The following is a 20,675-nucleotide window of genomic DNA, read 5'->3' as shown; positions in this document are numbered from 1 at the left end:
CCCAAATCCATGAGTTTTCCCTCTGGGAGGAAGAAAGTAAGTCAAGAGGCTCATCAGCTCTCCAGCACTTTTTGTGCTGCAAAATCCTGCTCAAAGTTTGTCTCCATCCCTAGCAATGCTCTGCTAGGCCTGGACCTGAGTGGGTCTTCCTTTCTTTGTGTCCTTTTACCCATCAGTGTTTTCAGGGAACATCTCATGCTGGAGATGAAGGATGTTGATGAGAGTCTGAAGCAGGGAGCCTCTTAATTGAAATATTGTTGGTAAAACATGTTGGAGATGAAAATCAAGTGACAGACAGGGCTAAAATAGGCACAAAACTGTTTTTCTTCAGCAACCACCCAGGAATCTGGAAAAGCTGGAGGTGTTGGAGCGGGCTGTTAGCTGAAGGGTGAACAGATTAGGGCTGTCAGCTGTGAAGGGGAAAGGTTTGAGGAGCATTACCTGCCCTAGGAAGGGACAGTCCAGGTCTGGGGACAGAGGGAATGGGAGGCTGTGTCTGTGTCAGCACCAAGGTGGGTCCTGGCAGGTCTGTGTGGAGCCAGGCTGGTGCCAACCCCATCCATGTGCTCCATGAGCCTGCAGGCTGGGGAATTTAGGAACAGGACCTGGAGCTCAGACTTTTCAAAGGACTCAGGGGGAAATGGCCAAAACCCCCTTTTGCATTGGTCTGCTCAGCTTTGTGCTGCTCCAGCAGTGGGAGGTGCAAAGCAGGAGAGGGTCAGGGATGTGGTGACATTGTCCTTCAGCCACCCCAGAGACTTTCCTGTGGGAAAGTGATCCCCTGTTTTTTGCTGTGTTTTGCTGCTTGTGGCTTTGTTTTCCCTTAGTTTGTGCTGCCAGTGCCACACACTGACTGTTCCTGTGTGAGAAATGGGAGCATTATTTCCCAGCTGTTTGAAGAAATTACTTTTGATCTGATACTGCCTTATCAGTCTCACATTCTCTCAGCTGGGTTGTGCTCTGAATTGAGCTGGGAAGTGGCCTGAAGGTTTTTACAGATCTCCCTGTGTTTTGGAGGAGTCCCTGGTTTGTGTGTCTTATTTTGTGTCAGTGATGCCCAAATTGTTCCTCTGTTCCTTTTGGGATACAAAACACAGATACCCCAGAGAGTTTCCAAGGAACAGCCCATTCAGACTTGGTGTTTGCAGACAGGACGTGTTCTTTGGAGATGAATTCCTGGAGTTCTCTGTGTCCCTTGGCTCCAGCTCCCCTGTCAGCTCAGTGACAGATCCCTGTGATCAGTCCAGCATCATCCCGAGCCTCCTGCATCCTTTGAACCCTGCCTGTGGCTCATTTCTTGTGTACTGCAGAATTTACAGTGCTGGGACTAAATAGCATTGGGGTTTTATTGTTTCTCACATCCCTGGAGGACACCTGTCCAAGGAAAAGCCTCACTTATAAAATGAATACTAATTGAGTAATAAAAAACCAGGACACAAAGATTATCTACGCCATTCCCTGCCCCAGTGGTGACTTAATATCAATAATACCTAAATATTTATTGAAAACTCTTCACTTTGTGTAAGGAAGATTAAGCACTGAGTAGCTCAGCTGTGTAATCCCTAAATTACAGCTTCCAGAGGGCCCCCTTTTTATGGTAAAATCAAATGTTCCTGGGCTCCCAAAATGCTGACTTGGAAACGTGCTGGGTTTTCAGGAGACCAGAGCTGGCACTAGGATTGCTGTGTGTTGGCACACAGTGGCACAGGATGCGGGCAAAGATGTGTTTTGGGGCAAGAAACGTGGATCTGCATGGAAAGGGATCTGCGTGGAAAGGGATCTGCGTGGAAAGGGATCTGCGTGGAAAGCACTTGGCTTTGGGCTGCAGGCGTCTTAACAGGATCTGCTTGAGCTCTGCCACGTGTGCTAGGAAGATACTTGGATTTATCACATCTTTGGTTGCTTTGCAGACTTTCCATGAAACAAATGAGTGTTTGCAGGGCTGACATTTCCCTGGCTGGAGCTGCAGACAGCTCGTTTACGTGCGGCGCTAATTATGGACATCAGCTTGATTTCAGTGTTTGGGTTGCTGCTTTCCCAAGCTGGAGGTCTCTGCTGTTCCCATCCTTTGCTGTGGTGTCACAGGGCTGGGTGATGCTTGAGGTTTCTTCCTTGTTCTGTGCCACATGAAGTCACCTCTTGGCAGCAAGGGATGGACCACGGTCAGTGCTGGCTCCTGGTCACTTGGGTGGCTCAGAACTGGGAGGGGCCTCTCAGAACGGTGGCCATCCCTATATCCACCTCCCTGTCCCCCTGGAGCACCTTCCTGGCCTCCCCAGGCACCCCTGGTGACACCCCAGTGCCCCTCTCCTCTTTGGCTCTGTTGTTTGGGTGTTGGGAGAGCAGAGATGAAATCAGCTCAGTGTAAGAATAACTTGTAAGAGGAGGTGAGCTGTGGGTCCTGGATTTTGGGAGCCCCCTCACAGCCCCCAGGCTGGGGAGGAGAGGGATGGAGCACATGATGCCATGGCTCCAGGACAGCCCTGCCAGAGCATGACGTCACTGCATGAGGTAACACATCTCCTTTGTGCAGTGCCTCCATCCCTGCTCCGGCTGCACAGCCTTATTTGGGAAAGTCTGCGGGAAGCTGCTGGCTGCAGGGCTGTGAGGAGCTGCTCCTGGAGCCACAGCTGCTCTGCAGACAGCTCCCACCTGCAGGGAGGGCTTAGCCTGAGCTTGTTTGGGGTGCTCTGGCCATGGTTGGGATGCCCTGGCCAGGAAACGGTGCCCTGGCTGTTGTGAGGATGCCCTGGGTGAGGTTGGGACATCCTGACTTTAGTTGAGACATCCTGGCTATTGTGAGGATGCTCTGGCTGTGTTTAGGATTCCCTGAATGTGGTTGGGATGCTCTAGTTGTGGTTGGAATGCTCTGGGCATGGTTGGGACACCTTAGTCATGGTTGGGATGCCCTGGCCATGACAGGGGTGCCATGGCCATGGCTGGGACACCCTGGCTGTGACAGGGGTGCCCTGGCTATTGTGAAGATGTTCTGGCTGTGATGGGGATCCCCTGGCTGTGGCAGAGGTGCCCTGCATGTGCATCCTGCAGGTGTTTGCAGCCTCACCTCCTCTGTTTGCTCCAGGGGGGACAGTGTCACCTGAGGTGCCCTGAGCTCTCACCTCAGTCTTTTCCCTGCTTCTCAGGCTCTCTTCTCAGATCTGTGAAGAGCCTGTGGCCCCAACCTTGGATTTACTCCTGCAGATCCAAGGGTTTTGTTGTGCTGGTGCTCAGGGAGAGGCTTGAGCAGGATGAGGCAAGGCTCTCAGGTGAGGAAGGAGTGTTGCCTCATCCCCTTGCTCAGGGAGCCCACAGTGATGGAGTGACCTGCTCATGGTCCTGTAGGAGTTGGGAGAGACATCTGGGTCTGCTCCTGGCACTGCTGCCCTGCCAGGGCATATTGGGAGTGCTCTGCTCTCTTCAGGAGAGCACAGAGTGTTCAGAACATTGCAGAGATGCTCATCTTGCCTTGCATTTCATATCAACAATTAGGATTTTGCTGTAGGAAGAAAAACATTCCATTTTTAGATGAATTTTTGTGAAAAAGTCTTATGGGGCAAATTCCTTGGAGAGAGCCAAGGACTTGGGCCAGCATTTGAAACTCATAAATCCTAAATGAATAAATAAATTGTCATCATGCTGTGACAGCCTCGGGGAGATGAGGGTGCTCAGAGCTGTCTGCCACCAGTGAAAGACCCCTCTTGGTCCTGGGGGTGATGTGTGGTGGAGCTGGAATCCTTTTGCCTTGGAAAATCCCTGTTTCAGCATGACTGAAACAGTGACTTGGGGGATGAAGATCTCTGTGTGCCATTTCCCTCCTGTCTGTGTTGAAAGGCAGGGAGCTCATGGTGCAGGAGAGTTGTGAGGCTGTCCCTGCCTCTACTGCAGGACCACAGCATTGCTCCCTGTGCCCAGCACACAGGAAAATCCATGGTTTTTCAGATTTCCAGAACCATTTGTGGAAATAATCTCTGTCCTCACCTCTGCACATGAGTGCTGCTGCTTCTGCTGTGCTTCCTTGGAGAGCTGCAAGCCAAAAGACAAAGGTACAAAGGAATCTGATCAGCAAAACCCTGTAATTTTTCCTGGCTCAGGCAGGCAAAAGCACACAGAGTTTTTCCTGCTCTTTTCTGAACGTCTGTTCTGTGTGTCAGGCAGGATCAGCTCCATGCTGCCTTTTGTTCCTGGAGACAGGGAAGTGTTTGCCATGGCAACGTGGGAGGCAGCCTTTGGGCTGTGCAGGGCTTCTCTGGGGCACTTTGTGGATCTGGCAGGTGATGGAAGGCTCTGGAAGCTCTGGGTTTTGCTGTGTCTCACCAGCCACCTCACATGTCCCTGTGTCCCTTGTTCTTATGGCCACAGGGGGTGGGACGGTGCAGCCTGGTTTTTCACAGAGTCCTGGAATGGTGACCTTAAAGGGACCTTAAAGCCCATCCAGGGTTACTCCTTCCCGTGTTTAGGGACACCTCCCACTGTCCCAGGCTGTACCAAACCCCATCCAGCCTGGCCTGGGACACTTCCAGGGATCCAAGGGAGGCCACAACCTGTGTGATGGGATAAGAAATGGGAGCACTGCTGGGCTTTACTGGGAGCTGTCTTTCCCTGGCCCCTCTGGAGCTTTGCTGCCCCACAGAAACCTCAGCCCTGGTCGTGGTTTACAGCCCTGGAGCTTCTCTCCTGAGCCGTGCTCTGCCCCAGCCGTGCAGGCTCCTCTCGCTCAGACACTTCTCCATCTCTGGATGCTTTTCCCATTACTGTTCTGGCAGGGCTCCCTGCACCAAAAGGGCTGGGGAAGTTCTGCCCTCCCTCTACCGCCCTCCCTCCCTTTTTGTGAAATGGAGGCAGAGCGGGCCCACAAATGACATAATGAGAGCATGACATCAGGCTTGGCAGCGGGGCCGCCCATACTCTGCTGAACATTATATGTTCTGTGGAATGGGGGAGCAAAGAGCAGTGCCCAAAACCAGCCTGGCCACTGCAGTGTGCAGGAATAACCCCTGGGCTGGCACTGAGGGGGTTTCTGAGCAGCAGCAAGGGATGGAGTGGGTGGCACTGAGCCCTCCTGCTCCCTCCCTCTTCCACCAGCCAAGAAAGAAGCCAGTTCTTGATGCTTTTTCCCCCAGAATTCTCCAAGTCCATGGGCAGCAGGTTGGGCTGGTGGTGTCTGTGGTGGATCCATCCTCACCCTCTCTGTGAGGTGGGTGTGGGTATCCACAGCTCCAGAGAGGCTCAGGGATGCACCCAGCATCACACAGGGCTGGAGCAGGGCCGGAATGGAGCTGAAGGCTCCCAAGGCTCAGGTTGACGCCCTCATTACTAAATATTCCCTTATTTCCCGAAGCTTCACCTTCCTCACTAAGCCACCTCCCTTTTCCAGAAGTATTTGAATCTCTCTCTTTGCTGGGAAGTGGAACATGGCAGTGTGGGGAGCTCTCAGTAACACAATTCGTGTCCTGTACCGTAGCTGTTGGTGTGTTTTGGTGCCCCAATGTCCCACAGAATGACATTGCCTGGCTCCATTGTACAGTTTTTTACATTTACAGCTCCATTTGTAGAAATTGAGGCAGGACTGAGTAGCTGGGACTCGTGGCTGCCCTTTTCCAGGAGGCACAGCATGTTCCTAAAGTCCCCTGAGCCACAGGAAATGACATTTTTCTTTCTCCTCATGAGGAGGGCGTCAGGCTGTGTGTGCAGAGTATGTCAATGGAGAGCCTTGTTTGCTGCTGGCTTCAGCTCTGCCTTGAACCTGCTCTGAATTTCCTCCAGCCTGGCAGTGGGCTGGGAAAATACAGTCGTGGCAGTCTGTGGTACCGCCAGGCTGAGCTCTGTCCCACAGCCTTTGCCTTGGCTTCTATTGCTCAGTATTTCCTGGTTTGTTTTTTTATCTGCAGCCCAGCTTGGTTCACAGCCACCTCTCCCATGCCAGGAAGGCATGAAATGATTTCCATGAGCTCCCTGACTCCCAGCTGGAGGTGGCAGGCTCTGGATCCGTCACCATTCCTCACTTCTCCCAGCTGAGCTGTCAGCAGGAGCTCTGCTTCCCTTGCAGACCTCCAGGAGGTCAGGGAGGGTGAAAGCTGAGAGGTTTTCTAGCAGTTCCTCATGGGATCAGGAAGGCAAGGAAGTAGCAAGGGAATTGCCCTGGTTTGTAGGTACCAGTGGGTGCCTTTTCTGGGTGGAGCTCAGCAGTGCCTGTGGATGTGGGAGACAGGTGAGAGCCAAGGGCTTGGGATCCTTGGGCAGCAGCTGAAGGGACAAAGTGCCAGGGCTTGGGTTAATTGCAGCCTCCAGGGGTTCAGCCCCAGCTCTCCCCTGGGAATGCCAGTGGAGGAACATCTCTGCACGCTGGGCTGTGGGTCAGGGTGCTCAAGTGGGTGATCTCAGCTGGTCCCACCTGGTATCTGCTGGGCTGTGGAGTGTGCAGGATGCCAGCCAAGGTCCTTTATCAGCAGATAAAGGAGAGCAGGGCACAGGAGCCCTCTCCAGCCATGACACACCACAGTGCTGGCACCCCAAAGACAGGATCTGAGTGTCCTGACACCTCCCCAAGCTCCCCTTGCCCCATGCTCCCCCTGCAGCCAAGGAGGACCTTGGAAGAGGCTCTTGGAAATGGCAGAGCCCTGTTTTTGTAGCAGCTGAATGGTTTGTTTTGGAGGTTTTGCTTGTCTGGGCGAGGAGCAGGAAGGCATCTGAGCTGAAACTCCCATTTCCTTTCCTTGGACTTGAGGTGCTGCCTAAAAACTAAATGGGCAACTTCCAGGTATTTCAGAGGAGAAGGGAAATATTTGTACTGGTCTCCCTGTAAGGTGGCTGATTGGAGGTCTGGTCCTTCTGGTCCTTCCCCACGTGGGTGCAGAAGGGACAGAGGGGATCAATGTACACAAAATGCTCGAGGAGAGGTGGAGCTGAGCAAGGCTCTGTCCTGGCTGGGCTTCCAGTCCAGCTGTCCCTGTGCTTGTCGTCCAGGTGGGAGCTGGCAGCAGGTTTGGGGGTGACTTTGCTATCCCCTGTGCAGAGTGTGGCTCAGCCAGGGATGCTCTGTGCTCCTCCAGTGCTGTCCCAGCTGCTCTGAGACAGAGATCACTGTGTGATCGGATATTTTTGTTAACATCCTCTATGTATTTTGAACTTTTATTTTGCACATTTCTTGGATTTCTGTATTGGTGTTGCTGGTGAACTCTTGTGAATCCACTCTTAGCTTGGCAAAGAACTCCCAGACAGCAAAATCAGGGAAAATAAACCTTCTAAAGAGACATCCATCCCTGTTACTTATCCCCAGTTTCCTGGAATCGCACGTAATTTTCCTGCCAGTTTGGCAGAGTTCTTTTCATTTGGATAAATGAAGTTTAAATGTCAGATCAAACCAAGAAATACTTGATTAGGGGATAGAAATAACAGGTGAGGCAGCCAGGAGAAATGAGAGGCGGTATTTGTAGGAAAAAAGGTGAGAAAGGAGATGGCAGGAGAATGGCTCTGGTGGCAAAGTGTGTCCAGCCCTGTCCTCTCCTGGGAGCTCAGCCAGAAATCCATGAAGGATAAGAACCATCACATGGCCTTGGAGTGTTTTGATGCTGCTAAAAGAAAGTTTAGGCCAAAGGAGATTTTTCTGAAAATGAATAGTGAAGTTTATTGGGAGCAACTGGAGGCTGATGAGCAAAACTTTCGCTTCTTCTCTGACTGAAATTTAAATGTGGGGAGGAAGGTGATGGGTGAGGAGAGAGCTGGGCTGGACAGGGAGGGTTTGGTTTGGATGAACTGAAAGCTGTTGATGTTACTGGGAGCAACTGGAGATTTTTTTAAGCAGTGTTCCTTTTAGAATGATAATCTGTCCTGATTTCAAATGGAAAATATTCTTTGTTGCTTCTTCTTCCATTTTAAGCTTTTCCAAAGAGAGACAAAAAGATGTTTAAAACGTAGAGTTGACGCATCAATTGTGTAATTACTGATCGGGTTTTGGCACGAGGAGCACACTTGGAAGTTCATCATAAATTTTTCTCTGAGTTAATTACTGCTTGAGTCTAAAGTACTTCTTAATGACTTCTTTGAACATAGATTAGACTTGAATATCTTTTAAGAGGGTGCATCACGTGTGGCATGGTGTAATTGCTCCAGGTGTGCTGCAGAGTGGGAGCACATCCTGACACTCCTGGTCTATTTTACAGGTTATATGAGCAGCAAATGCTTTATGGTTTTGGGAAAGGTGTTTTCTTTGGCTGGGAGCAATGCTTTGCCTTCAGCACACCACGTTTCCAGTCGGGATTCTGGCTGGAGTTTGGAGAGAGGCTCTTCTGAGGTCTGGTAATGGAGGTGTGACAAAAGGGGGTTGAACAAAGGCTGAAAAATGTTTTGTTTTTTTTCTTTCCCTAGGGATCTTTCCAATAACAGCATCAGTGGTTTAGATGTTGAGCTGTTCAGAAACCTGACTTCACTGGCAAAGCTGTAAGTACTTGCTGTGCCCCCCAGTCCTCCAGTGCCCCCCAGCATGGCTGAGCTGGGCCCTGGCTGGTGCTGCACTGGTTTGCTTTGTTCTTGCTCCACCTCATCTCCTGAGCCCCACATGATCCTGTCCATGGGCTCCTTCCCTGAGGCCTTTAGCTGCTCAGTCTGGTCATTTGGGAGTTACTGGCATTTGGAATTGGGCAGGGTTTGACCCTCTGTACTGCTGGATGGAGAGGAGCTCAAGGCCGGAGAAGGAGAATTATCACAAGATGTCTGTTGGTACTGGAAGGGACCTTAAAGCCCTTGAAGTGCACCTTCCATTGTCCCAGGCTGCTCCAAACCCCATCCAGCATGGCCTTGGACATTTCCAGGGATCCAGGGGCAGCCACAGCTTCTCCTGCCACCCTCCTAGGGAAAAGCTGCAGTGAGGAGGAAATTGCTTCTAACATGATAAACTTCTCTCTCTTTTACAGAGATATAAGCCACAACCAGATTTCTACATTAGAAGATGGAATATTTGATAATTTATTTAATTTAAGTGAAATGTAAGTTCATGTTCTTTGTTTCCCAGTTCTTCAATTACATCTTTCCTTGAAACATCCCTTCCTTTCCAGGTGGGGTGGGAGGCTGTGCTGGCTTGGAGAGATGCTGGGCAGGTGCCCACCCAAGCAGCTGCTTTTAGGGGTGTCTCCATTTCCTTCCTCAAGCTGTGTCCTGCTCCTGGGTCCTGTTGTCCTTTAGTTTTGATTTTTTCCTGGTCTTTGCCTCTGTCTCTTCGGTATCTCCAGCCTCTGCTGCTGCCTTTTTGTCTTCCTGGCTTCTCTCCCACACCAGCTCTGCTGAGGTTCTTGTCTCTGACCATGCTCTGGGTCACACTGTCCTGTTTGCATGGTCACAGCCTGGGACTGGAGCATCCAGTGATTCCAGCAGCATGGTAGGTCCTGACTGAGGTGTCCAAGCCATTTATAGATGTTGTCCTTAAGTGATTCAAGTTTTTAGGTTTTGTGTTTTAATTGGAGTCTTTTGATGTTATTTGAAGGGAGGTGAGGGGAAGCCACACATTTTTAGGAGGGATCCCTGAAGTCACAGCACAAATGGCAGTTCTGCCTCTGGCTGAGCCAAAGGATTAACCCCATGTGAACCCCCTTGGCAAATGAGAGAAAAGCTCAGCCTCACATTGTCCCTGAGGACAGGACACAAGGAGCAGTCTCAGCTTTGCAGTTTGGCTCTGGAAAGACACAAAGGCCCAAGGTTGGGTTCCAGGGAGCCTGTCCCTGCTCAGCCTGGTGGCAAAGTGGTGCTTTCAGCCCCAGAGTCGGGGTTGAGCCCTGCAAACGCCCAGCCCTGCTGGCATCAGCTGCACACACAGCTCCAGCTCTGCCCTGCTCACAGCTGAGTGCCAAAGGCTGCAATTTGGATCGAGCTTAGCTGCAATTAAAGTGTCCCTCTTTTCACTGAACTGCCACATGGAAAAATTACCATTGACTTTGCATTTCTTTTTTTGACAGATCAATTTTATTCTCTTAGCTATTTTTTAATGGGGCTGTAAATAGTCTCCTGAGCAGGAGGCTACCCTCATACCCTGGGGCTCTTGCATGGCAGATTATTTTAAATATATGATTGTGTCTGTCATTTGCTTCTAATTGCAACAATTATTTGTAGAGTTAAAAAAGTACTTGGAGTACTTGCCTAATTCTAGCCTCTAGAAAAATCACGTTAATTATTGCTTGATTCCCTATTCATTAACTCCTCTCCCAGTTCCTCCAAAGCCTTTCGGTGGAGTGGCACAGATGGGAACAGGGAGGGCTCAGCACACTGCTGTAATTAAGGCTTAGCACATGTCACATTAATCCCTAACTTGTTCTGATCTCCGACAGAAACTTAAGTTGGAATCCATTTGTTTGTGACTGCAAACTGTCCTGGTTGCCCCGTTGGGTGGAAGACAGAAAAGTGAGAGTCCTGGAGGCGTCGGACACGAGGTGTGCCCACCCCCCCGAGGTGGCCAACCTGTCCCTCTTCGATGTCCTGTTGCTCAATGCCACCTGTGGTAAGGAAAGGCTGTGGGTGGGGGTGGCTGAATGGCAGTGATGGGCTCAGGGGCAGCTGGGTGACCCTGAGTGAGCAGTTCTACTCTAATTAAATGTTGGTCACACACTCTGTACACTGGTGCCTTAAGGACCAAGGCAGTCACACCAGGGCTGAGATTAGCCCTGTGCACAGGCCAGACACCACAGGACTCTGATTCTGTGACGTGCAGCTCAGGCTTTCATTCTCCCAGGGCTTGAACAGGCTGACCTCAAGCACTGAAAGCTCATGGGAGCCTGAGGACAGGCTGAGCAGGGTATTTGCAGGTGGCAGGGAGTGCTGAATGAGCACTGCCCTGATCTACAGCCACCTGCTCCAGGGGCATTTTACTGACTGCTTGGCCACGAGAAATGTCAGGCAGTGAGTCACTGGAAAAGAGTGAAAAGAAAGAAAACTAATCCTGCCTGGATGCTGGGTTATTCTGAAATAGGAGAGAGGGAGGGAGAGCTATGGCAGGCAGCAGACATCTCCTTTAATTTGGGAGCTGTGTGTGACAGAAGGATGCAGGGATGAGAACCCAGAACTGTGTGACAGGAAGATGCAGGGATGAGAACCCAGAGCTGGTGGGAGCCAGCTGAGCTGCCTGGTGAGGCACTGTGTTCCCCAGGACCAAAATCCAGGTGGTTGTTCTTCTTCCCCCAGCAAAGCTACCCCAGCTTGCAGCATCTTGCAGGCATTATCAAAAGGAAAAACACTTGGCGCTGTTACTGCTCTTGATAATTAGTTGTTCCCTCTTGAACTACTTTAAGCCAGTGTGGAAACAATAATGTGAGGCTGCCTTCTGGGTAATTCAGTGTGATGGGAGTAGGCTGGGACAGCCTGCCAGCTCCTGACAGTTCTCAGTGACCGGCAGGGGATGAAGAATGACCAGGCTGGTGGTGCAAAACAGAGCAGTTCCCGTGCCGTGCTCCTCTCGGGGGACTGTTCTTAGGAGAAGTAGCTCAGCATTTGCAGGAAGGCTGTGGAGGAAGCTGGACAGTTGGATGGGTTTGATCTGGGAAGATCACACGAGGCTGGAGCTGTTGAGATGTTTGGGGGAGATGTTGTAGCAACCAGCAGCAACAGCGGCGCAAGCGTGGCCGGGCCACGTGGGCAGAGGCTGAGAGAGAGGCCCTGCCTGGGTGTTTGTGGCAGGGAAATGTCCCACCCTGTGCAAGCACTCAAGGGAATGAGCTGTTCCTCTCAGCTTGGGGCTGTCGTGGCTCCGTGTCCATGCTTGTGTTGTTCCTGTGCATCCTTCCCATGGGCATCCCTGCACTCCCCTCCTTGGCCTGGGTCTGGCATTGCCCTTCTCTCCTTGGCCTGGGTCTGGCATTGCCCTTCTCTCCAGTACCACATTTTCCTGCAAGGAGGGAAACTCTTGCTGGCTCTCCCCATGGAGAAAGGTACCTCAGGGAGTGGGCCTGGTGGAGGGTCCATCGGTGTCTCCCCTGTGTCCCCAGTGTGCCACTGCCCAAGGGTGGTTCTGGATTTGCTGCTGGAGGTCCCAGGCAGCACGTGGTGAAACATTCCAGAATGATGAAGCATTCTGCACTGACCAAGCCATGGTACCACCAAAGGACTCCTTTCTGTCATGGTCTCACTTGGTAACAAGTCCTGTGGGCTCCTCTGAGTGTCAGACTCGGCGGCTCCATGTCCCCTGGGACTGTCAGCCTCTCCAAAGCCCTGTTTTATTTACTGAGTGCTGCTGCTCCATAAATCTGTGTGACTGGCTTGTTATTTCTGTCATCACTAATTAGCATAAAGAGTTTGGAAACTGTTGCTGGGGGATTAAAGACTTCCCAGGCAAGTCTCAGAAAGGAAATGCTCAGAGTAGAAGCTGAGCAGGAGAATTCCATTCCCAGGAGTGTGGGGTGGTTCCCTTGGAGGGTCTCACCAGTCCATGGCATCCCAGAGTCTGTTTTGCAAGAGGATCTTCTGTTCTGTCCTGCAGGAGCTCAGTACATCACGTGTCTGGCAGGCAACCACACCGAAGAAGCTGAGTTTGTCATCCTCTTCACATCTGTCCACCCTGGGAACCTCACTGAGGAGACCTGCAGTGCCCTCTGTTACTCCCAAGACCAGGAATATGGGGCTTTCAGCTCCCAGGGGCAGTGTTTGTGTGGAACTGCCCACGAGTCAAACTCTTCCTCCGGCTGTTTGCCATTTTGCACTGAGCATTTGTCTGGGCAGGGCTGTGCTGGCCCCTCACTCATCCCCTTGCCCTTCCAGGCACAGCTGCCTGTGTCTTTCACAGGACTCCAGCCCCAGTACAGCCTGAACCAACCTGTGCTCTTCAATGTCAGTATTCCCATTGCTGTCAGCACTTTACTGTGGGATTTTGGGGACCACAGCGAGGTTCTCAACACCACTGGACACACGGCTGTGCACAGCTACGCCTTACCCGGGCACTACAATGTCACTGCCACCATCCTCGTGGGCTCCAGGCTGCTGTCTGAGCAGGCAGAGATCGAGGTGGTGGCTCCACCCCAGCAGCTGGAACTGCAATGTCCTTCCTTGGTCGTGGCAAACGAGAGCCTGGACATCTGGATCCGCAACAGAGGCGGCACGGGGCTGGTGGTGCTCTACGGGATCACTGCAGAGCCTGGAGAGCTGGGCAGGGGTGAGCAGGGCTCCTGGGGGTGCTGGGAGGGTGCCATGCCTCCTGGGCCTCCCTTTGCCTCCCAATGAGGGGTGGCTCCTCTGGGCACTCTGGCTGAGCAGTGCTCTGCTCTTTAACACCAGTGGGATTTGTTGGCTGCAGGGCTGGGACATTCCTGGAGTCTCTCTGCCCAGAGGAGCTTGGGTGTGTGGCTTGTAGAGAGGACATCACCCTTGTGTTCTTTCTGCAGCAGTTCACCCCATGTGCCCCCCTGAGGGTTTGGTTTTCCCTGGAAACAACCACTGCTACCAGCTGGTGGTGGAGAAGGCGGAGTGGCTGGAGGCACAGCGGCACTGCCAGGAGCTTGGGAATGGGGACCTGGCTTTTGTCAGCAGCCCTGACATCCAGAGCTTCCTGGTAGCTCATGTCATCAGGTGAGTGAGGAGGGGAATGGTTGGCATCACTTAGGGACAGGTTTTGGGTTCCTGAGGGCACATCTACAGAGGGATCTGAGCATGAGGAGATGGTGGGGCTGAGGCTGCTGGACAAAGTAGAAAAGAGCAGAGCTCTAGCCCTTGCTGGGCTTGGCTTCTTTCTTTAAAGGCTGTGGAGGGAAGAAGAGGAATGGGGCAAAACAGCTGGAAATCACAACTGGGAATTGAGAAGTTGGAGGGCTTCTTGTACCCTGTGTTTGTGCCTGTGGATGCCTCTAAAATGTGAAAAGGGATCCTGTGCCCTTAGACACAGCTGCAGCCCAAAGCCCAGATCCTTTCCCCTTCTGTCTCTCACCCTGGGAAGCAGCAGTGCTTCTCTCCAGCAGCATCTGCTCCACCTCAGGACTGGGCTTTATAAACAGAGAGTGCTGCAAGTGTCAGCCTTTGATTAAATCCGCCCCTCTGAGTGCCCTTTCTCCAGCCAGTCATTCCGGGGAAGGGAGGACAAGCAGCAGAGCTCTCTGGGCCTGACAGCCCCTGTCAGCACTCCCAGCTGCAGCTGTGGGACAGGCTCCTCACAAACACATCCCAGAAAGCACAAGCAAGGAACAGCTGTGTGTGACGTGGGCTCTGAACTCCTTGCTCGAGGGCTGACAGCCCCTTCTTCCCTGACTTGTATCCCTGCCCTGTTCCCTTCACCCGGGGCTACAGCCTGGGATTGCTAACATGTGTTCCCTGCTCTGGGGAAGGGAGGCTGGCCCTCTGCACGGGCTGGGAGCTGCTCATGGGTGCTGGGATGTGGCAGGAATCGCGTGTGGAGCCGCCGGGCTGCGGTGCATGGAAATCATGAGAGCTCGGAGGGAATGAGGCTGTTCCCCAGCTGCTGCCCCACAGCCTCTGCTCCCCAGCCCCCTCCAGTCCTTGTATTTATTTTGCTAATCCCTGCAGATAAACATGAAGGAGGCAGCTCCAGGATGCAATTTCCCTGGTGATAAAAAGGCCGAGCTGCAGGATTTTGGAACGTGCAGCTTCCCATAGTTCCTTTTGGGAAGATGGCAGAAGCAGAAGCTGTTTCCCTTTACGGCACTGAGCAGGTCTCCTGTCCTTTGCTGCTGGTGTGGGATGGCATCTCCAGGAGCAGCATGTGCTGAGCTGGCCCTCCAGAGGATGGGACCATCCAGGGGGACCTCACTTTCTGGGCCGCACAGAGAGTCCTTTCAAGCCTCCCCAAGCTCGTTCTGCTCCTCCTGCCCCAGCAAGGCAGCTCAGTCCTTCCTCAGATGCAGAGAAGATCTCACATCTGCCTTCAAGAAAGGGTGTTCAGAGTCCTCCTGTTCCCCCTGCAGTGGAATGAGCTGGGCAGTGGGGCAGGGTGGGAGCCAGCCAGAAGCTCATCTTTTACTTATTCATTTCTTTCTTACTTTTTGATATTTTTTTTCTAATGACTTGCAGTTAGATCATAGCTGGAGTTAGAAAAGGAAAATCTCCACTGAGTTTTCCTGATGGCAGCAGGCAGGCTGTTTCCTACCCTGCTCTCCCTAATTCCCTGCCAGTGGTTCAGGAGCAGAACACAGCCCTTATTTATTTTTTAATCTCATTTGCAGTGAAAACTACTGATTCACGGAACAAGTTATTTTTGTCATCGTTTTTCAGCATGACCTCATGAATCATTTCATCTGGCATGAGCTTGGGGGTGGAGAGGCACCAGTTACCACCAGTTATCTCCCCAGTCTGCTCTGCAGGGCCGTGGTACCACCCTGGGAGCACACTGGGGCGTGGCAGGATTGATGCTCACCTGCAGGAGGGAGCGTGGAGAAGGGGCTGAGAGCTTGGGAGGGTGCAGGTTGTTAATATGGAGAAGCTAATGGAAGTTAATGTGGAACAAATGCCTCCCTTGCTGCTGGGTCCCATTAGAAACAGCTCTGCAGGCTCTTTGTGGCTCTGAGGGACCTCTCAGCACTTCCCACCAGGATCTCTGCTGGGATTCAGCCAGTTTCCAAATGGGACAGGGGCATTTCATCTCCTGAAAGGAGCCTGGCATTGTCCTGGGTGTGAGGGGTGCAGTGCTCCAGCCTCTGCCTGTCCCCTCTGGCTGCAGCTTTTCCATGGGGTCTCAGGAGCTCATCATCTCCAGGAGCTGCATCCAGGACAACTCCCAGACCTGGCACTTGAACTTTAATCCTGCACTAGGGCCAGTCCCACCTGCCCTGGAGAACTGGCTGGTGGTAAATCCCACAGGTCTGCACAGGAAAAGCCAAGTTTTCTCAGGCATTCAGTTCTGTGTGACCAGAGCATTCCTCATGACTCAAAACAGGCTTGGCAGAGTCTGGGAGCGTTGTTTGGTGACAGAGTGCTTTGCTCAGAGTGGGGCAAGGCTCAAATCAGCCTGGTCACAGAATCACGGAATGGTTTGGGTTGGGACGGATCTTAAAACTCATCCAGTTCCACCCCTTGCCATGGCAGGGACACCTTGCACTATCCCAGGTTGCTCCAAGCCCTGTCCAGCCTGCCTTGGACACTTCTAGGGATCCAGGGCAGCCACAGCTTGCCTGGGCACCCTGTGCCAGGGCCTCCCCACCTGAAGTTCTGATGGTAGAATGGATACTGAAACCCTTTAGTAATTAAAAGTCTCCATGAAATGCAGCCCATGTCATCCTGATAGAGCTGCTGTTATTATTTTTAGGGAGAACCATAAATGGCAACTGTCCCAGCTCTTTCTAATACTCATGATTTCCTGAAATTCCCCCCCCTCCCCCTTTCTTTCTTCTTCTTTTTTTTTTTTTTTTTTTTTTTTTTTTTTAAATTAATTTATTTTTTTTCCAGGAGCCTTGATGTCTGGATTGGATTCAACGATTTTGCAAGCTCTGGAGCACAGCAGAGAGGGGAAGGATTTAATCTGGAGAGCTGTCAGAACTGGCTGCCAGGAGAGCCCCATCCCTCCAACGCTGACCACTGTGTGCGGATGGGCCCCACGGGCCAGTGCAACACCGACCTGTGCATGGCCAAGCACAGCTACGTCTGCGAGTACAAGCCACAAGGTGGGCTCTGCCTGCCCTGCTGCTCCCAGGGGGGCAGGTGTCCCCTCACTGGCACTGCTGTGGGAAAACAGGGATGCCTCCAAGGCATCACCACAAAATGCAACAATATTACCAAACCCAACTTCAGCCTTAAAGGACTGGCTAACTCCAGTCTTTGCCATGAGCAGAAGGGAGACAGAGGAGCAAAGTTCTGAGGCAAAGCACTGGAAATAGCTTTTCCCTCTTATTTGAGCAATCTCTGCTGCTGCCAGGATCTGGGGCTGTGGTGCTGCCTTGGTGTCCTTCACTGTGTATTTTGGGAGATGTTAGGGTGGCTCAGAAGTTGATGAGGTGAGGTGTGATGTGCTGTGCAGGTTTGTGGCTATTCTGCTTTCCAAATCTTCCACACCAGTGTAGGAAGTAAGAAAGAGAAGTAGAATGGACATGAAATGGGAGATTTGTGTAAGAAGGAAAAGCCATGGCCAGAGAGGGCACTGGCCTGGTCAGAGGGGCAGCAGCAGCTGCCCAGTCCCCAGAGAGCCACCAGTGTTTGCCACTGTGGAAACCAGCTGGTCGTGGCCACATTTCCCAAGTAGTCCAGGGGCATAAGGAGGATGAGAAGGTGCACTTGTTGCTCAGAAATTCCAAGCAAATCATTAGTTGTTGTAAGGGAGAGTTACTTGCACGCTTCCTAGAACATTGCAGATGGAAGTGTTATTTGTGCTGGATGAGAAGGAAATCAAAGCACCTGTAAGGGGAAGGAAGGTACAGGATTATGGAGCTGCTGCTCTCCTGAGTGGTCCAAGCCCTGTGCAGCTTCACAGGCTGGAGAGAACGGCCTCACATCCTGCTGAGTCTCAAGGGTTCAGGTTCCAATATTTCCTTTGTCAACAGGAGTTCTCCTAAACGCCGAAAACTTCTTTGAGGGGGACGCTGAGTTGGGCGCGCACAGAGCCGTGAGGAACGTGAGCGAGGCTGAGCTGGCAGATCCGTGGCAGGCTGAGGAGGTGAGGGGGATTTGCTGCTGCTGCTGCTGCCCAGGGAGCCCTGGGGACACAGGCAGGTGAGAGCCATGCGTGTTCTGCAGGTGCTGGAGTTCCCGGAGCTGCCCTTCAGGCACCAGGGGTTCCTCACTGCCCTGGAGTTTGTGACACAGGAGCTGCACCAGCCCATCCAAGCCAGGTTCCAGGTGTACAGACTGATGGATGGAGAAGGTGAGGCTTCTTCTCAATGCCTGTGAGGTTGCTGGAGGTGACGCCATCAAACTGGGGCTGGCCTTGTGGCCCCTCTGGTCCTCTGACCCTTAAAGGCTCAGAGTTTTGGTTCTGTTTTTTGGGGAGACCAAAGTGCAGGATCTACAGCCTTTCAGAACTGGTTATCCTGGAGAAAATAACAGAGGGAGAAACCTCTCTTAATGCATGAGAATGTCAGTGTAAGGACCATGTGGAGAAGCTCATTAATCTTCTGAGCTGTACTTTTTACTTTGTGAAGACACATGTCAAATGGGAATGTGTTCTGGTCCATCTGGCCCCACGGGTTAACAAGGAAGAACATTTTCCTAAGCCCATTTCTTCCTGATGGATGAGATAATCTAAAAAGCCTTTTATTCGTTGTACAACAGCTCAACAGTCACAGTTTTGGCAACAATTAATTCTGCAGCAGAATGTTTGTTGTAGCCGCGGGGTTGGCTGGTTACAAAAGAATCTTTTTTGACACTGACAAGCTGATACTTTGACATGGAAACATTAACTTCAGAAAAGTTGCTTAATGTGTTTTCAATGTCAAGGCCAGCTCTTGCTTTCACTTGGACTCGCTTTTGCTGGAGCACAGATGCTTTCAGAGTGCAAATTGGTACGTTCTCACTGGAAAAGAGACAACTTTGGGTTTAATGATCTTGGTGGATTTTTCCAGTAAAACAGAACATTTATGTAGCAGCAGGATGTGCTGCAGTTGCAGCATTTACTAAGAGTGGAGCCATCATCAGAGGGGAAAAAATGGAGAATTTGGAGCAAAGAAGTGCATTAGTAGTCTTACTCGCCAGAGTGGCGATCACTGATTTCTCTTTCACTTCTCCAGACTACCAGGAGGAAAACAATGCTACAGAACCATTCCCCAGTGCCCAGGATGATGGGAACTGGACGCTGCTGGAATGTCCTCCTGGTTTCCAGTGGTGTCCTTTGACGAATTTGTGCTCACCCCACAACAACTGCTGCAATGGGACTGAGTGTGCCAACAGCTCCTTTGGCAGCAGCCCTGCTCCTGGGTCCCTGCAGCCCAACCACAGCCAGCCCAGCTTCGAGCTCCTCAAGGAGTTCCTCTTCATGGTACCAGCTGGCCCCTCTACCCAGTATCAGGTCAGTGTTTAGTGCTGTAACCAGTGAGTGGGTGGGGCAGTTTCCTCCTGAGGGTTTTGAGTAAGTTTGGGTTGTTCCCATGTGGCAGACGGGGACACTGGAGTCCATTGGAATGAAAGGATGTGCCCAGTGTCACACAGGCCATGGGCTCCCTGCAGTCCCTGTGCCGGGGTGCTGGGAGGTGTCCCTGCTCATGGCAGGGGGTGGAACAGGATGAGCTTTAAGGTCCCTTCCCACCCAAACCATTCCATGTTTCCATGAGAAGGCTGTGCAGATTCCATGGGCTATTCCCATGGCATTAACAAAGTATAGATGGAGCATAAAGCTGATTTCTCTGCTGGCACATTTGATTCACAGAGGGTGCAATGGTGAAGGGTCTCCCTGTGTTGTGTTGGCATCTGCACCTTTTCTGTTGGTTCCCACCTGGCAGGAAATCCGGCATTTTGCCCTGGCAGGAGTTGCGTGCTGATTGCTCTTAACGTGAGGCATTAATCCAAAACCCTCTCCTCTCTCTGCAGGTCTCATTCAGAGAAGAAAACATCTTTGTCAGGGCTGGGGACGTTTTCAGCATCCGGCACAATGCAGGATCAGGCTCGTTCCTCCAGTGCCACCCCAGTGCCACCTCCCTGGTCAGAAGGAGTTCCCCTGAGTGGGCACAGAGATCCCCCTGGACAAACAGCACGGTGTGCTCCGTGCGGGTGCGCTACGCCGAGGAGCAGCTGGTGCCAGTGCTCAGCCCCCACAACGCAGGGCTGGAGCGCCCTGGGCACTACAGCGTCCGAGCCAGCGTGGCCAACGGGCTCTTCAGTGCCAACCTGTCCTGCAGCTTCCGTGTGGCATCCCGCGTGTCCGGCCTGCGCGTCATCCACCCCGCCCCCCAGGGCTCCAGGGTCTACCTGCCCACCAACCACACCTCCCTGCTGCTCAAGCTGTCCTCGGGGGTCAACGCCACGGCCAGCTGGCTGGGGGACAACCACAGCGTGCCCTTCGTGGCCACCTGTCCGGCTGCCCTGGCCCACCTGTGTGCCAGGGAGAACAACGACACCTGGTTTGCTGTGGTGCAGCTGGGCAGCCTGGGGGAGGGTGTCAGCACCCACGTGCTGGTTGCAGAGAACTCGGTGAGCTCGCAGAACATCACGGTCACGGTGAAGGTGGAGGAGCCCATCCGAGGGCTGAGGGCCACCCCCGACCCCGAGAGCAGAGTCCTGCTGAACACACGGGTGGTGAGTGTTTGCCGCTGCTCTGAGCCCGTCCCTGTGGGTTGAGCCCTTTCCCTGTAGCTGGCAGGGTGTGTTTGCCCTGGGGGCAGTGGGGCAGGGGAGCTCTGCTTGCTGCTAAGCTGCCAGGCTGTGCTGCCCACACTGGTGCTCTCCAGCAGGAAGGCAGCTCAGCTGCACGGCCCCCCTGGACCCGCTGAGGTCCTGGGAGGGAACACTGCCTGTCCAGCTCCCCACGACCCCAAAGACATTAGGAAAGGCCAGTGTTTGCCTTGTTTTGCCTTGTCCAGGTTCCTTGAGGTGTTTAGATTTTGCTCTGCTAAATCCTTACATCAGCTGGCTGAAGCTGTAGGGATGTTTCACCCCTCTGAGTCTTGGAGTTCCTCTGGTGTTTGTAGTCTTGTTTTTTCCAGCCCCCCATTCCCAGAGCTACAGCCCTGGGAAGCTGCTCAGTAACTGCCCCAAATGCTCTGTACAAACTCTGGCTGCTTCTGGCAGATCCTGTGCCTGCACCTCTCGGTCTCACCCTTCCTGCTGCCACAGGCTGCTCA

At 52.5% G+C, this 20,675-nt stretch overlaps 1 protein-coding gene across 3 annotated transcripts in view; it reads left to right on the top strand.

Annotated features, from left to right (window-relative positions):
• The window catches only part of PKD1 (polycystin 1, transient receptor potential channel interacting), a 78,940-nt gene that overhangs the window by 21,704 nt on the left and 36,561 nt on the right, over positions 1-20,675 (top strand). For 2 of the 3 annotated variants that reach the window (XM_056503843.1, XM_056503841.1), the window contains exons 2-11: positions 8,365-8,436; positions 8,910-8,981; positions 10,314-10,483; positions 12,455-13,123; positions 13,353-13,536; positions 16,360-16,574; positions 17,448-17,560; positions 17,641-17,767; positions 18,630-18,907; positions 19,426-20,130. In XM_056503843.1, coding sequence (XP_056359818.1) covers positions 8,365-8,436; positions 8,910-8,981; positions 10,314-10,483; positions 12,455-13,123; positions 13,353-13,536; positions 16,360-16,574; positions 17,448-17,560; positions 17,641-17,767; positions 18,630-18,907; positions 19,426-20,130 — 2,605 coding nt within the window. The remainder of the gene's footprint in view (positions 1-8,364; positions 8,437-8,909; positions 8,982-10,313; positions 10,484-12,454; positions 13,124-13,352; positions 13,537-16,359; positions 16,575-17,447; positions 17,561-17,640; positions 17,768-18,629; positions 18,908-19,425; positions 20,131-20,675) is intronic. The other variant, XM_056503842.1, reaches the window with a different exon arrangement.

Source organism: Oenanthe melanoleuca, chromosome 14, assembly GCF_029582105.1.
Source record: "Oenanthe melanoleuca isolate GR-GAL-2019-014 chromosome 14, OMel1.0, whole genome shotgun sequence".
Lineage (NCBI taxonomy): Eukaryota > Metazoa > Chordata > Aves > Passeriformes > Muscicapidae > Oenanthe > Oenanthe melanoleuca.
Note: the sequence above shows the minus strand (reverse complement) of the source record. Positions and strands in the feature narration are given on the sequence as shown.